This window comes from Solanum tuberosum, unplaced genomic scaffold (assembly GCF_000226075.1).
Source record: "Solanum tuberosum cultivar DM 1-3 516 R44 unplaced genomic scaffold, SolTub_3.0 scf00379, whole genome shotgun sequence".
Lineage (NCBI taxonomy): Eukaryota > Viridiplantae > Streptophyta > Magnoliopsida > Solanales > Solanaceae > Solanum > Solanum tuberosum.
In genome coordinates this window covers 102161-119814 of record NW_006239309.1, presented here as the reverse complement: position 1 = coordinate 119814, position 17654 = coordinate 102161, and the positions used below count along the sequence as shown (strand labels likewise).

The 17654-nt window shown below is 31.5% G+C and overlaps 3 protein-coding genes across 3 annotated transcripts; 2 read left to right on the top strand and 1 right to left on the bottom strand.

The window, feature by feature from the left end:
• Window positions 1-2738: 2738 nt before the first annotated feature.
• On the top strand, window positions 2739-4933 carry LOC102593546 (peroxidase 15-like). Its single transcript, XM_006362215.1, has 4 exons — window positions 2739-2966; window positions 3200-3397; window positions 3752-3917; window positions 4518-4933. Exons 1-4 carry the CDS (start codon window positions 2739-2741, stop codon window positions 4931-4933), a joined length of 1008 nt encoding a protein of 335 aa, XP_006362277.1.
• A 1800-nt stretch (window positions 4934-6733) lies between these two features.
• LOC102600219 (uncharacterized) lies at window positions 6734-9098 on the top strand. Its single transcript, XM_006362151.2, has 2 exons — window positions 6734-6954; window positions 7409-9098. The coding sequence occupies exon 2, from the start codon at window positions 7494-7496 to the stop codon at window positions 8745-8747; it is 1254 nt and encodes a 417-aa protein (XP_006362213.1). The 5' UTR covers window positions 6734-6954; window positions 7409-7493; the 3' UTR covers window positions 8748-9098.
• A 2779-nt stretch (window positions 9099-11877) lies between these two features.
• LOC102599885 (protein trichome birefringence-like) lies at window positions 11878-15951 on the bottom strand. The gene is made up of 5 exons (XM_006362150.2): window positions 14551-15951; window positions 13823-14015; window positions 13506-13699; window positions 13248-13406; window positions 11878-12570 (listed from the first exon to the last, which is right to left on the bottom strand). Exons 1-5 carry the CDS (start codon window positions 15723-15725, stop codon window positions 12216-12218), a joined length of 2076 nt encoding a protein of 691 aa, XP_006362212.1. The 5' UTR covers window positions 15726-15951; the 3' UTR covers window positions 11878-12215.
• Between the last annotated feature and the right edge of the window lie 1703 nt (window positions 15952-17654).

Sequence of the window (17654 nt, the reverse complement as noted above, 5' to 3'; positions counted from 1 at the left end):
AAGCCCTAATTATGGATTGAGGCAAAATTCATGTGTTTAGAGAGGAAAAAACAAAGAAACCCAATTGAATATAATAGGTATTTATCATATATTAATTTGAAATAGCGGTAGTTTTAAAAAATTATAATATATATACATATATATAAATTTAAAAAAAAGGAATACAATTAAGCAAAGATATTATATGCGCACAGATATAATACTTTTGTTATTATTATATGTACAAATACAATGTATTTTGTTATTACAAAAATATTATATACTATACATGTATTTCACTATTATTATGCACGTGAATACAGAATATTCAACTATGTTTTGAAATCAAAATGTTGTTAAGTTTCATAATTAAGTAAAAATTCGTTATTTTTAGTAAATTTGGATTTTGAATATGAAGGCTACTTCGAATTTTTAGACAAAAGGTGTTATTGAGATATGGACCCTTATAGGATTTCATATACACTTTAATAATTTATCGAGTGACTAAGTTAACTTTAAAGTGAATTTATTATGTGAAGAGTATGTTATGATCCGTCCCGATGAAGATAAATCACTTATGTCACTAATTCATCTTCTTTTAATTAGCGCGTAAACTGTAATGAACTTTTCTAGCTAGGTTCATTTTAAAAGTGAATGTTTTGATTGGGTAATTATTTGAATTAACTAGTTTCAACTTTCAACCTTAGCTTGTGTTGTCTTGTTAAGTTTCAAAAGTTATTTTTTAAAATCGTGTAATTTAAATTATGTCACATAAATTAGGATTAACAGTGTAGTAATTAGAATCTTCGTAGGTTTCTCAACTTTATATATTGGATTATTAAGCAAGAATAAATTTAAAATGTTTGTATACAAAGCTACAGCTACTAATTACCATGAATTTTTTTAAAACTTTGATATTAACTTCTAAAAGTAATTAATCCTTTTTTAAAAATGAAATTCGTACTGTTTATTCATTGTTAGAAGAGTAAATACAAAGCTCATAAATTCGTAATCTTTGGATAATCAAACAATTAGTCAAATAGGGTAATTAAAAGCGTGAACCTCAAATCCGTAATTTTAACTTAATCTTAGTTTTAGTTATGTACAATCCAACTATATATGAAATAGTAATAATCGATCAAGATGTCTTAGATTTGAACCTGTGAAACATGGACGGAGTAAGAATTTAAAGTTTAATTTACGGGTTTAGGATTCTATAGTTCTTTTAAATTACAGATTTAGTGAATTTATTAAGACAAATATAGAGTTTGAACCAAAGTTATTGAATTATGTTGACTTCACTCCGGCTCCCTTCTCGAGAATAGAGTCGTGTTTAGCTAACCCTCCAATGTGAGACTCTGCACGAGTCCAAATATAATCGAGCCTCAATACGAATATCAGACACCAAATGGAACCCCCCCCCCCCAAAAGAAGTACTCCATTTTCTTTATTTCAAATAGAAAAATCTTTAATTTTAATTTTTCACATGACATGTTTAAAGACACAAGATTAAAAGACATTCTAATACATTTCTATATATCATTAGTTTAAGAGCACGAGATTCAAACGTTTTCATTACTTTCTCAAACTTCGTGTCAAATCAAAATGAAACAAATAAATTAAAACGGAAGAAGTAATAATAGTAATCTTTTCCGTGTTAGAATCACTAAATACAATTTAGTGTCTGAAAAGGAACCAAAAAGATCCACACTTTGATTTCCTTTAATTATGGAGAATCTTCTTCAATACTTTATGCTAAAAAAAAATAATTAAAATTTGAAGAAGTTGTTAAGATTTTACTAATATTAGAATAATTATCATATTGCTAAATATTACTAGTACATTTGTTTTCTTGCCACTATTTAATTAACAAACAACAAATATTGTAGGAATAGTATTTACTTCTAATATCACGAGAAGTACTGTACACATATATAAAAAAAAGCAAAATATCCCAAGATCATCAGTTCCCTTTTTTGATTATGACAAAGAAATTGTCAATAAAGGCACTATTTTCCTCTAAACACCAAAATTCAATTGGTACGCGAGATAAAGTGAGATATTTCAAGATTAAATTAGTTCAAAAATTATAATCTTTCGGACAATAACGACCCTTAGGATCATATGATTCACTGTTATCAACATTATAATGAATGAATTTGTATGACTATATAATATTTCATAAGGATAAAGGGGAATTTTAAAGTTAAACATTTTTAGGACGAATAAAGTGTACTAATAATAAATAATGAATGAATTGTTATGAGATGCTTAATAATTAAAGGATGGTTTGTACATGAATTATGACATGATGGTTAGTGAAATTATTTCTTTGTCTCTAGCTTAGGATTCTTGCTATTGCTATTGTTTAGGGGCATCAAATTCGAGTTACGATTTATTCTTTTCAAGAATGACGAGGTTTCGATCATGTTACGTGAGAAGCAAATTAAGTGTTGGACCTAACGCACACCCCAAAGCTAGCTCATAGGGGAGGAGAATTGTCCAAGCCCTATAAAGAGCCCTTTTTTATCCTCTTTCGATGTGGAACACTTTCCATCAACACCCTCTCTCACATCCTAAACTAGACATTTTTTATTCAGAGTTCTATTGTTCAGTTCAGAGCGTGACATTCAAGGATCACGAGTACAATAGTCTTTTAATAACTAGTGTATGTAAATCCTTTCCCTATATATATTGAGGCTATAAGCAAAAGATAGTCTATAGCTTAATATATAGCTTTCTTGGCCAAACAAATTAAAATGTCTTCTTATTATTATTCTTTTAATTTCTCAGTAATAATATGCATTTTGCTTGTAGTGTTGAGCTTTTTTTCCAAGTCAAATGCTCAATTGAATTCCAATTTTTATCAAAATAATTGTCCAAATGTTTCGGATATTGTTCGATGTGTTATTCAAGAAGCTTTGCAATCTGATGCACGTATTGGTGCTAGTCTCCTCCGACTTCATTTTCATGATTGCTTTGTTAATGTACGTAAATGTTGCCAACATTTTATTATCGAATTTCTATTTCTAAATTTCTTATTGGCGGTAACAGATCCAATCATAATTTTTCAAGTTAAAAAAAGTATAATATATACATATTAGAACTTTGAGCATGTTCGATCAATTTAGAACTCACAACGTACATTTAAATTTTAAATTTCAAACTCACAACGTTATATTAAGGATATTAATTATTATTTTTTCTGGTGAATGATTAGGGATGTGATGCATCAATATTGTTGGATAATAATGCAAAAACAAATATAGTAAGTGAAAAAGATGCAGCTCCAAATGCTAATTCCGTAAGGGGTTTTAATGTTGTTGATAACATTAAGGTTGCTGTTGAGAATTGTTGTCCCGGTGTTGTCTCTTGTGCTGATATTCTCGCTCTTGCTGCTGAATCATCCGTTTCTCTGGTATGTAATAGTATTCACTTCTATTAATATAATATAATTTTAAAGTACAAAATACATTCGTGTCAGATTCTTCAAAAATTAAAAAAACCAACAAACACTTTATTGACCTTTTGGTGATACTAGACTTTAATACGTATTTAAAATATTGATAGAATATTTAAAAACTTGTTTAAGGAACAAAGACAGAGTTAGAATTTCGAATTTAAATATCTTATGAATTTTTGAAAGGCAGTTTAATTGTTGAATTTTTAATAAAGCATCGATGTATATTAAATGAACTTTCGAACATAAATATAAAATTTTGACCAATATTGTTAATTTATTTTTGTTGTTGATTATTTTAATGGGGTGCAGGCAGGTGGTCCTTCATGGAATGTGTTATTAGGGAGAAGAGATAGTAGAAGAGCAAATCAAGGAGGAGCTAATATTTCTATTCCTTCTCCTTTTGAAAGCATAAATAAAATTACTACAAAGTTTTCTGCTGTTGGCCTTAGTATTACTGATCTAGTCGCGTTATCAGGTATATATCAGATCATCTAAAAGATAATTATAAGTAAAAATAAAAATATAATATAAAAATCAAATAGGTTATTAAAATATTATATAAAGAATTATGTGTAGCTTTTAATGTATATAAGTTGAATCAATGATTATGACATGTTTGAATTTTGATATAACGAAAATCATTTTCTAATAATTGATTATCATAGATATTGAAAACATTGTCTATTAAAAGGGGGTAGACGACTTTTTTCACTTATGGTAGAAGTTATTGTCCTTTCTAATCTTAATTAATAACTTCATATTACTTGATCCAACGACTTATTACACATAGTCATTATTAATCTTTAATGTATGTATTTCCATATAAATATTTTTCACTCACAAATCAGTATATCATACTTAACATTTTCACAATATCAACTATAGCTATATCTCGATCAATCGTAAATAAGTTAGGTTGAATACACAAATCTCGGCTCAAGAACTATATATAAAAAAAAAAGTCAAGAATTAGCTACCTAATTTATCGTTAGATATATCAGTTGTACAAGCATGTTTACTCATCGCCAAATGTTATGTCGTTCGTCGCTAATTTTTATTTTTATTTTGGCATTAGGTGCTCACACATTTGGACGTGCCCAATGTCGTTTATTTAGACAGAGGCTTTACAATTTTAATGGTACTGGAAAGCCTGATCCAACATTAAACACTAATTATTTAGCCAAATTAATGAAAATATGTCCAAAAAAAGGAAGTAACACTCCTTTGGCTAATCTTGATCTTACAACTCCAAATAAATTTGATAACAATTATTTTGCAAATTTGCAAAATAATAAAGGCCTTTTGGAGTCAGATCAAAAATTATTTTCAAAAAATGGTGCATCAGAAATTACCAATATTATTAACACATTTAGCAGGGACCAAAATGTCTTTTTTCAGAGCTTTGTGGAGTCAATGATTAATATGGGGAATATTAGTCCATTAACAGGGACTAATGGAGAAATTAGATTAGATTGTAAGAGAGTCAATTAAAAGAAGTTTTAGTATTTGTTTAGATTAATTATCTTATGTAACATTATTAATAATTATTTGAGGGTTACGTTGTGGCTGTGTGTAATTTCTATTTGATGTGTTTGAACTTTATGTATTTATTGTACTTTGAAATAATGTGTTTGAAATCTTATGTATATTGGAATTTCAGTGATTTTTTCATACATATATTTAAACATCGTATCGAAAACGTTGGATTTGGTTGAGCCAAAGTAATTACTATTTGTCAGACGTACGATTCTTTTCTTATTGATTATTATTTCTTAAACAAAATTATGTACCACTAAACTCAATACAATTTTAGAATTATACGAATTTTAAGATCCCGTATACATTGAATCTTTGGTAATCTTTCACATAAATATTTAGACGTAGTATTGAAAATATTGTGTTTGGTTAAATTCTATCAATAATTACGTTTTTCTTTCACCATTATTTCAAGTCAAATTTTTTTTTTCTTTGAATATAGTTTCCTCAACTTAGACTATATATCGTTGATGAATGCATTCTTTTGAAATCATGCATTTAATTAGAATCTCGTATATATTAAATTAAATTAAATTATATATATATATATATATATAAAATCAAAAATATTGAATTCGATTGAACTGGTAATTTCAACTTGACCATGTACCCCTGATCTGAAGCCCAATAATTGGGACTTGGGAGCTTAGCAGCTTCACATGCATCTAATAGTTTTCCAAGTTATGGTGGGCCTAAGAAACTTTTGCAGAATAAGAGAGTTTTTATTGTTGGGTTAAAATAATTTTAAAATACATTTAATATAGTATAATATTATTCATTTTAAGCTAAAATTGCATATATATTTTTTCCATAAGTCTTTATCTTTTTAACTATTAGCAATGTGAAATTTTATCCACATATCTAATACATTTTTTTCCCCACAAACTAAGATTCAAGAGACGCATTTTCAATTTCAGAATTTCTGAGTTTGAAAATTCACGGTGCATCATTTTGAAAATTTATGATTATTAAAGCCCATAATTTTTTCTTGTATATTTATGTTAAGGTAAAAATAGTTACAAAATTAATTTATAGATCGATTAAGATAGTTATAAATTTGGCCTATAGATCGATAAAGATAGTTACAAAATCGATCTATAGACCAACAAAGATAGTAAGTCGAGCGCACACCAATACTCTATCATCTTCATACTCATCTTATCAAAATTATCGACTCTGATAATCGTTATTATACTAAAATAATTTTAAAATATACATTTAACATAGTGTAATATTATCTATTTGGAATTAAACCTATACAATTTTCCTAAACAAATCTCACACCACTAACAATATCCATATGTACCTTATATAAGTTGAGTTTCTCTTCAACTATTAACCGTGAAACCTTATTCACACGTCCAATTCCCTTTCTTAATCTTTTGCAATTAGAAAATTCAACCTTGTATAATTGAAAATTTCTTCAAACCCTATGGGAAAAAAAACTTAAATAGAGAACGCTATCCGATCAAACTCTTTTGCAATTAGAAATTTCAACGTTGTATAATTGAAAAATTCTTCAAACCCCATATATGGGGGAAAAAAACTTAAATAGAGAACACTACCCGATCAAACTCCAACACAAGTATCAGACACTAGATTGAAAATCGAATAAAAGAATAAGTGAAAAGTGGGACCCACTTGCCTACGTGGATGATGACATGGCATGAATTTGGGGACACCCCAAATTTTGGGATGTAAGAAAATTACCAAAAAGTTGCTTACGTGTGCTTAGGCAATAACCCCACCCCCATCCCCAACCCCAACCCTTCTTCACCTTCCTCTGTATCTGAGCTGTTCTCTCTACTTTCTCGGGTCGGAATTTAACCCGAATTAGACACCAAAATCTCTCTTTCTCTATACTAGTGGACCAGATCCCTAATTCACTCAGACATGGCAAATCAACTGAAATTTTTGCTAATTTCATAGCAATTATACCTGATTTCTTTCATCAAAATCCAATCTTGCTGCTCAAGGTCTCTTTCTCTCTCTCTCTATCTTTTTGTTTTACTTTGTTAAACAAAAAACCCTAAAATTTAATTTGATTTTAATTTTACAAAAAGGGGTTCTAAATTGTGGGTTTTCAGCTGATTGTAGAACTTTATTCTCATCTAGGCTCACAATCTTAGTGACCCTTTTCGATTTTCTTGTGTTTAATTGTTGGGTTTTTGTTATTAATGTGATTTACCCAGAAAAGATTACACCTTTCTTGGAATTGTTGCTCTAGGTTTTGGTTGTTGGTTATGTTAATTTTGGGGGTTTTTAATTGATTTTGTTCTGACCTGAGAAATGTTAGGGTTTCTGCTCAAATTTTAGCTGCTTGAATTTGGGGTTTGATTTTTCTGAGTGGAATAGTAGTAGAAGTTTGAGGGTTTTCATTTGAATTGATTTAAAAGGGAATCTTGTTTTTTTTTTTTTCATTTGGTATAGTGGGAAAGCTCGAGTCTTTTACATGGTTTAGCTTGGAAATTGGAGCATGTTGTAGCTCTTTATTTTTGTTGTTGGTTGAATTGCCATGGGGGATAGTACACCAAATACGATGAATCTTGATCTGAATTTGGGACCTGTTGAAAGTCCTACTGATGATTCTGAGCCTGTTCCAGCAACATTTCCCATTGAGGATATGAATTTAGAGGATTTGTTAGATGGTTATCGATTTAGGGAAGTTGTTAGGCAAAGGAGGAGCAGATGGCGGTCAGCTTTGAGAAACATTCCTGTTCCTGCAGAAGCTAGAAGTATTGCGATGGAGTTCATTGGTAGGAGTGAATCACAAACAGATGATGTTGTTACTGAGGAGAGACCCTCGGAGGTGGAAAATACATGCGATAACAATAACGGGTATTCACATGATGAGATTCTGGGGAAAAAAGAAGACAGTGAAAAGGTTACTAGTGAGGAGGGGGGAAGCTTCTTTGATTGCAATATATGTCTGGACTTGTCGAAAGAACCTGTTGTGACTTGTTGTGGTCACTTGTTTTGTTGGCCATGTCTTTATCGGTGGTTACATCTCCATTCAGATGCAAAGGAATGCCCTGTTTGTAAAGGGGAAGTGACTATGAAGAATGTAATCCCAATTTATGGACGTGGAACTAATGTGCGAGAGCCTGAAGAGGATTCAACTCTGAAAATCCCTCATAGGCCTCAAGCAAGGCGAGTCGAGAGCTGGAGGCAGACTATTCAAAGGACAGCATTCACCATTCCAATGGAAGAAATGATTCGCCGTCTTGGCAGTAGATTTGATTTGTCTCAGCTACAACAACAAAATTCTGAAGGTTCTCATGAATTACCTGAGCGAAGCAGCTCACTGCTCAACCGTATTCTTACTTCCAGGGGACGCAGAGAACAGAATCCTGTTCTGCCTTCTGATGACGTGGTTGACTTGACACAGACCAGTCCAACTAACTCTGATGTGTGGGAAACCCGTCGTCTTTCCTCTCTTTTACTCCGTAGATCAAATTCACATCGAGCTGCTAATTATGCCAATCTTGCTTCTGCCTTTGGTTCTGGTGGAAGGCTGGTTGAGCCATACTTCCGTAGTAGCACTGTGGAGAGAAATCAGGAGCAGCCTCTACCAGTTGAAGATAGAGATTCTGTTTCGAGTATTGCTGCTGTTATACACTCAGAGAGTCAAACAGTGGATACTGCTGCAGAAATAGATTCTAGGGTGTCCCTTTCTACATCATCTTCCAGAAGAAGAAACGATGCTTCCAGAATTTCAGATGTGGATAGTGGAGATTCACGTGCACCTAGGAGGAGGAGGCTAAACTGATTTGCGTTCTTCTTGTCATGTTCGGCCTCCCAAGCACACCCCTCCCCCCCATTCCCCGTATGTCATTGATATTTCTGAGTTTCTTTAGGCGTATCGGTAGGAAATGTACTCTTTTCCTTGAGTTTCATGATACCTTTTCCAGTTTGCTGCTTAGTCTTCTACCATTAGTTTCCTTATCCGACAGGTCCAAGCTTTCCAGCTACAAGTCGTATGAAAAGAGAAAAAAAAAAAAACTTGTTTAAATAATCGCGCGAATTTGTCTTTTACCTCTGTAAATAACCATGCAAATGGTAGTTTTGTTGGTATGCCTGCTCTTGATGTCCTCAATAAATTGAAATTTTATCCATATAATTCATTCCTGTGGCTTACTTGATTTGGTATTTCTGTGAGCATTAAAATGGTGATGCATCGTATCATTGTGGCTGTACTCAGTGCTAGATTGTACTCATGGAGATAGCAGAAATTATCTCATCTCTTGACACTCCTTTTTTCCAATATTTGGAAATTCTTGATATTGATAATGTTTTTCAGATGTTACTATCTCAAGGATAAATCATCATGTGTATTTTGAAGTTAACCACCTTTCACAAGTGTAGGACCTCTTTATATTCTTCAATAATTGAAGAACTCTTCTATGATGTTCTGCATCCCATTGTGCATGTTGCTTTGACTGTTCAAAAATGCCGTCATATGTGTACCTTTTTGGATGATCCGATAGGGATACTGCAGCAATTTTGGAGAGTCCGAGCAACACCCACAGTATAGAGCTTAAGAGCTTTTTGGACTTTATAATGAATCTTGATTGTTTCATTTAAGCTCAGCTCATGTTAAGCTTTTCGACTCTTCACTCAATAAATTTAACCTTAGATATGAACAACATTCATTTGTTTCTTTGTTTCAGAAGCTTTATGTTATCTTGCATTAATGAATACTAAGATTATTGCAGAATACTATGCCTTAAATCTTTGTTTGTTTCATGATCTTTGGTTGATTTCAAATTCTTACATGAAGGCTGAAGCTTCCTACATAACTAGTTCTTTCATGTCACAAATCGAGGTGTGGTGTATTGGTCAATAAAATGCGTTGAGAATCATGTGTATCAGTTCGTAACAAAGGGGGCCAAAGAGAAATATTGATAGGTCTCTCCCACCTTTAAAGAAGGTCTGTATTTTACATCTTAGGCGAATCTTTGAAATGTAAGAGAAAAGTAAATATTTTTGTAAGGTAAAGTACAAGTTTATACGATACATCCGCTTTTAAGTTCGATGATTGTGCAATGTGAGGAACAAATTCTTAGAATATGTTGGCCAAAACAGATAATATGTGTCATGAGCTTGGGTTTCGTGATAAATATGATATCAGAGCATGATACTCCCTTAGAACGATCGTGGGACAAAAACTCAACAAGAATACCAAGTACCTAAGAGGGGTGTATGCAACATTCATAACGAAGGACGGACCTAAGCTAATAAACTTCCAAATAAAGATGCATATTATACCTTAGGTGAATCTCATATCAAAACGAGAGAAGTAAAGAGTTTTATAAGGAATATGATAGATTTACATGATACGCACATTTGCGCTCAATAATGTTATCAAAATAAACCATACGTGCATTGAATCGCCACAGTTTTAGTCCAAAAATGATACGTAATCTAAGCTAAATTCATGAACAATTAACTGCATTAAATTGCATGGTCCCCTATGAAGTGATCAATTCAAATTGGGCAATTGGATGACTTTATCCAAAATAGTTGAAGACAACCCATAAATAGCTATATACCATAAATATGGTCCAAAACACATATTGTACTAATTTATATAAGACTTTTTTTTTTAATCCACCCAAAATAGGATTTTTTTTTAAAAGTAGGATTTGCTTATTTTTTATTTAAATATGTTACATATATAATGTTTTTTTTAAAGTAATTTTTTATTTAAACATGTTACATATATAATATCATTTTTTTCCTTCCCCGAAAAAGTGTATTCAAGATAGTTTTGAAACACTGAAAAATCTACTTTTTTACATGTTATTATTCTACGACGTTCAAGTTAACATACGAAAAACTAAATCCAATAAAACACACTTTCTTTGTTCTTATTTATATGTCTATCATTTTAAATTTCACGTGTATTAAGAAACTAAGTACGTTTAATATTCTACTCACATTTAATGTTTTAAGCCAAATTTTCAATCAATGAACATGAATTAATTTACTTTGATTAATTAATTTGACCAATGGACATGAATTATTTATTTAATTTTTTTATGTTGGTCAAATGTATATTTTTAAGGTTAATAACTCACAAGGGTAAAATAGGAAGTATAGTGTCATTTAAGCATTGATTTTGTGAAATGACAAATTTCTCTATGTCCACTTTTTAATTGTCATGTTGTGTTTTTCGCAAAATCAATTTGACTAATTTTCAAAGTTAAATTAGATTACATTAATTCGATATTTTAAACAAAAGATTTAGATATTCAAAAACTATACAAAAAGTACTATAAATTCCAATTTTTTGCATATTAATATGATGAAAAAATATATCGTAAAATGTTAGTCAAAGTTATTAACATTTGACTCTAAAAAAGAAAACTATGATAATTAAAAGTGGACGGAAGTAGTACTCATTTAGAATAATCTATTTTTAGTAAAGACGACATATAAATAGAAACGGAGAGGGAGTAGTAATTAATTAGAAGTCTTCATGATTAAGATATTAGATTTGGTTTGACTTAACTTTTACAGTGAATTTAATATGTTAACCTTAGAAAAATAAGATACTCATATAAAGTAAAATATATAATACCTGGTTAAATTATACTAAATGGAATTTTCTATTTTATTTTTGTATGAATAACTAGAACACTAATAGAAAAACATCCCATGTGAACTAGGAAAAGTAAACAGAATTAAAATATTTAAGAAATACTTTAACCATCTTTTTCCTAAACAGTCCAACACGACAAGCTCTCTAATCAAACAACTAATTTTCATTGTCAAGCAGAGATGTCATGTGTAATATGGAACTTTTAATTAGATCCCTTAATTACGCACAATAATTAAGAAAAATGCTATGTCACAAACAACAATTTTGTATTAAAAAAAAATGTATACAATACCCCTGATCCCAAACACGATTAATCTTATGATTCTCTAAATTATTCAAAATAAATAATGTAAATAATTTAAGAATATAATTTACATAATGTGATATAGGTAGTCTACCCTAACATAAGCATCTGATTCCACAGCTCGAACCAGTAATGTATAGATTACATGAAGACAACATTATTGTTGCTCCAAGGCTCCCCTTCACGAAAAGAATGGGGGAAGCTTCTCAACTCTCGCGTATATAGTCTATAAACATACTCTCCCATATTCTTGTATATATAATCGAGAAATTCCTGAGGGTCAATGAGGCTTACTAGTGTGACACTCGATGAATAATGGACCCGACCCTCTACGACTTCTTGTCGTCTTGTTGTTTTTGATGTTGATTTACTAAAATCTTGGCATATAGCAACTCATTCCAAGCATCAGGCACACCAGGGAGACACCAATGACTACAATCTTGAAACAACAATGGTGTTTTCTTCTCTTCAACTGTAAATTTTTGTTTCCTATATACTGATGGATGACCATCTTTTCGAAAATCTGTCATTCTTGTGATATTGAGATATGAGACTTGAGTTTTCATCCCTTTTAAAACTCTTTCTAATACATTCATCTTTGATGGATATGGTGTTAGATATGTTGTGTTCTTGATTGGTTCTGTTTCATGGTCACAAGCTCCACCTGAATTCCATTGTCCGCCGCTATGAAGAAAAAAGAAGATAGTTTAAGCAAAACAATGATATAATATTATATCGGAAACTACTTTTCTAATGTCTGCGTACATCCTACCCTCCCACAGACCCCACTTGTGGGATTACACTCTGTGTTGTATTGATATAATATTAATAGGTAAAAGTTATGTAGCTCGGACTCTTTAAAAATGTTGTCAAGTGCTTGTTGGATCCTCCAAAGTAGTGCATCGATCAAGGATCCGATACGGGTGCAACAATAACATTTTTGTAGAGTCCGAGCAAACATAGGGCAACAGAACAAATAGGTTATGGATGAACAAGTTAATTTCATGAATGGTTGTTTAACTTTATCCGTGGTAATGGTAGAATCATACAACTAATTTTTGTCACATTAAAGTAACTGAACTAGGTGTGAATTGCTCAAATGATACAAATGAACCAAAGGTTAAATTTCTGGCTCAAAATAATATTAAATGGTAGAAATATTATTAAAAGAATTACCCGACATCGGGAATATAACCTTCTAGTCATTGTTTAAGCAATTTACACGTACTTTAATGCAACAAAAGATAGTTTTGTGACTTTACTGTTATAGTGAATAAAGTTTAGTAACCGCAGGTGAAAACCAAACGTGAAATCAACCGATGACTAACGACACTACTATAGAGAAGAGAACTTGGATTTACCTAAAATGAGACGCGGAATAACCTCTGAAGAGAACAAATGTTTTCTTAGGATTTACATGGGAATCAACCCATCTTCCCCATGTTGTTAAAGCTTTTCGAAATGCCTCAAGAACATCTAATTCGTTGTACACATGACTTCCTTCTTGATAATAGTCCTTCCTGTAACATGCATCATTGTTTAATGTAAAACTATATTCTTAAAGCATAAACAACTATAGATTATACATATTGATTGAGAAAAAAAACAATAAATCTTACCCCAACGAAGTTTTCTCGTGTGTCCACCAGTGGCCGGTGTTGAAGATTAAGATATCTGCATTTTTATATTTATCAGCAGACTGTCCGATTAAATCAAGTCGAAGTGTTTCCTTCTTCGTTCCTTTTTTATCTGCATATTCCCATTCTTGAACCAAGAATGGAGATACAAAAAACTCCACTCTGAAATTATACTCCTGAATTATCGAAAAATTTAAAGATGTCATTAGATTATGAACATATAATGATTACGAAGTCTAATAGTAGCTATGTTGCTCGGACTCTTCAAAAATGTCTCTGACACGGGTATGGTATCTTACCTCAAATAGAAATGAATATGAAGCCTCGGTCCTAAAATGTTGTCTGCCAGATTCTTCATAAACTTTTTTCTGATCTTTGACAGAGTTTCTAAGAATGCAAACAAGGGATTCCCACATATTCCTATTGAGCGAATCACCGACAAATACTAATCGCTTTCCTCTCAATAATTCCAGCATATGAGTTCCATTCAATCTGTCAACAAGTTCCAAAAATCAATGGTTAGAAAACTTCAAGAATACTTGTATTGATTCGATCTCAAAGAAGCAAAACAAGTACAAATAGCCTGTTATAAGATTAATTTACAACGTAATCGATGAAAAAGATCAACCTTGAGATAAAGAAATCATGGTTTAATTATAGAACTAGATCAAATCTCACAGACAATGAACAAAAATGAAAAATGTCATCCTCTACAAGCAATGGATTTTCTTGAGTGATTGAAAACTCAAGAAGCATATGATCTCATCAACAACATATTCAGTCGCAAACAAGTTGAAGTCGGCCTAATTTGGAGTTCATAACAACAACTACTACGCCTCAGTCCAAACAAGTTGAGATCGGCTATATGAATCATCATTGCCTCATTTAAGCTCAAACTCGTGCCAATTCGGAGTTCAAACAACAACAACTACACCTTAGTCCCGAACAAGTTTTGGGATCATTTAAGCTCATAGATCAGATAAAATTATGATTAGAATTAAGCTCAGCATAAATAGCAAAAGATTACCTTGGAAGAGAACAAGCATTGGGCTTCCATTTCATCTTCATGTGATTATTATCAGGTCTACCATTGAGAAAACAGTTAAATTGTTCATCAATCAAAGAACAAGAACCAGGTTTATACAAAGGATAAGACTCATCTTTCACCCAATTCCCATCAAAAAAATCACAACTCAGCAACGACTTAACCAAATCTTCATCCTTCTTCTTCTTTGTAGACACATCTAAATTTGTACCATCACTCTGGCTTTTCACAAATGAGGAAGTGAAATTACCCTTCACTCCCTTTTCTGCAATTTCCTTCTCTCTACTCCCACTACCAGATTTTGCTGTCTGATTGACACTTGCTGGTGACTTTTCCAATGGATTTTTACTCTGATTTGCCTTCAAGTTTCCAACTTTATCACCAAAATCTTTACTTTTAGGCTGATTCTTTACACTTGATGATTCTTGATTCAACCCAGAAGAGGATTTTGATGCTACTGCTGACACATTCACAGAAGGCATTGAGGGGCTTTCCAAGACTCCATTTTTATCATCAAAATCCTTACTTTTTGACTGATTCTTCACACTTGATGATTCTTGATCTAACCCAGATGGGGATATTGATCCTACTGCTGACACATTCACAGATGGCTTCAAGGGGTTTTTCAAGACTCCGTTTTTATCATCAAAATCCTTACTTTTAGACTGATCCTTCACACTTGATGATTCTTGATTCAACCCAGATGAAGATACTGGTGCTACTGCTGACACATTCACAGAAGGCTTCAAGGGAGTTTCCAAGACTTCACCTTTATCATCTGAATCATTGTTCAGAGGCTCAAAATTGGAGTTTTGGGATCTGGGGTTAGTGAAATTTTGAAGTTGCTGTGAGGAATTGGGGAAAAAGTAAGAATAAACTGAAGAGAAGTGAGATCTAGAAGATTCATCAGAAAAAGTACTTCCACTACTAGTACTAGTACTACTACTGCTTAAAGAGAAGATATTTGTGAACCAAGGAGAAGAAGAGTTGGGTGAAGGACTAAAAGCCAAGAAAAAAGTAACAAGAATGAAAACAAACATGAACCCATATGCACAAGTAACAGTTCTTTTGGTTTTAAGAAAAGAGAAGTGAGTTTTCAGGTCTGTAATCAGAGTTTTTCCACCATTAATTGGTGTATATTTTGCTGTATCAGCCATATCTGCCTAGTGGGGTGTTTTTTTTTTAATGGAAAAACACAATGTATTGATATAAGTTGAGATGTGGAAAACAAGAAGAGAGAAGAATGAAAAGCCTTGAGAAGTGAGAGAGAAGTAAAAAAAGCAGTAAATGGCAAAGAGAGAGAAAGAGGAAGAAGAAAGTTGGGATGTATTAAAGCGTGTTGTGTGGAATGTGGACTCTCAATGTGTGCTTCTCTCTGGAAAAACTGGAGTACTACTTTCTAGACTTTTTTTTTTTTTTTAGAGATAAGAGATCGAATTCATCTAATTATTTCTAATGCGGAGTTTATCGTATTGAACTTATCTAATAAGCTATAAGTAATGCAACTATAAATTTTGTGGAGAGATTAATTCTGATTCAGAATGAACGTTGGCAGCATGTTTAACCCATGCAACTCGAACAAGAAATGATGTTTTTACTAGCGGATGGGTAAGTAGTGCATAAGAACATGTCTTTCGGCAGCTTGAATCCGCCACAATTTACATTTCTCGGGTGATTTACGAGTTATTATATATGAACTTAAAAGTTGATCATTTTATTTTCTAAAAGTTTATGCTAATTAGAGCGTAAATAATATGATATGAGGTTCAAAATTGGGTTTATAAAATATTAAGATAAGTTTGATTTTAATATCATAATTTGAAAATAAATTTTGGGTCATAAGACGAGTATTATTTAAGACCATCATTTCATCCCTAAATTTTGATACGAAAACTCAAAATTTTGTAAGATAAATATTATTTAAGACCAAAAAGTTTTATGTATTTATGTTTGTAAAGCGTGAAATAATAATATTTACTAACAAATCAAAATATTTACTCACAAATAGTAAATTTTGAGAAAAAAATATTTTCAAGTATAATACATGTCCTAATATAGCTTAATCAACTCTAGAACACACTCATTTAGCTTCAACTTCAACCAAATTTGTACCAATGATTACTAATCAACAATGAATCAATACTACTAAATATGGATTAATGTAAACAAAGCTACTTTAATTAAATTTAAAGTAAAGAAGTTGCTTCAAATACTATTCATTAATTTACTCTTTATTAGGAAATATTTGGACTCAAAAGGTCAAAGCTTAGTTCACCTTTGTCAATATTTTGTTGACACTTTTAAATTTGAAAATAACACTTGTTTTTGAGTTTATTAGCAGGAATGCCACTTGCCTTGGTATTGTCAGAGAGAATTTAGGAGATAAATTACAAACGAAGGTGATGCTTCCACGTGTACACGCCTAAAATGAAGTACTTTTATTTTTCTTTTTGGGTAGAAACAAGAAGTACTTTAATTAGAATGTTTGTCTTTTACTTTTTCACCAATACAAGGTTAAAAGGTGTTACCTTGAAATTTTGTTAGATTTTGTACAAACAAAAGTACTCCGTAATTTTTAACGGTAGTAAATATAGCTATTAATAAAAAGTTTATTAATATTAGTTAATTATCGTTAGATTTAATGTTGCTATTGATTTTAAGAACATTTACAAAGAATGTTACTTATCCCTTAATTAAATATCATTAAAAGTTATTTTTGATATAGTGAATGAAGCATAGTGGGTAAAAGCATTGTCAATTCTTCAAAATATAAAATAAAATCATACATTCTATTTTTTTTATATATATCATGCTGATTAACAAAGTTTGGTTAATCTCCAATTATAGCCCATGTTTTATGATCTAAAGTGCAACAATTACTTTTGATCATCATCTCATAAAATTTTAAAAATATAAGTCCTTATATTCTTCTTTTGAGCCCTGAATCCTGACTATGTACGGAGCAGTAGGCTTGAGTGGTATTCTCCGCCCCTATCAAATAAAGTAGAGGGGGAGAACTGAGAATAATAATCGAATCGAATTTATGATCATAAAATTAAGATGGTTTTGTTTTGTTTTCAAGCAAA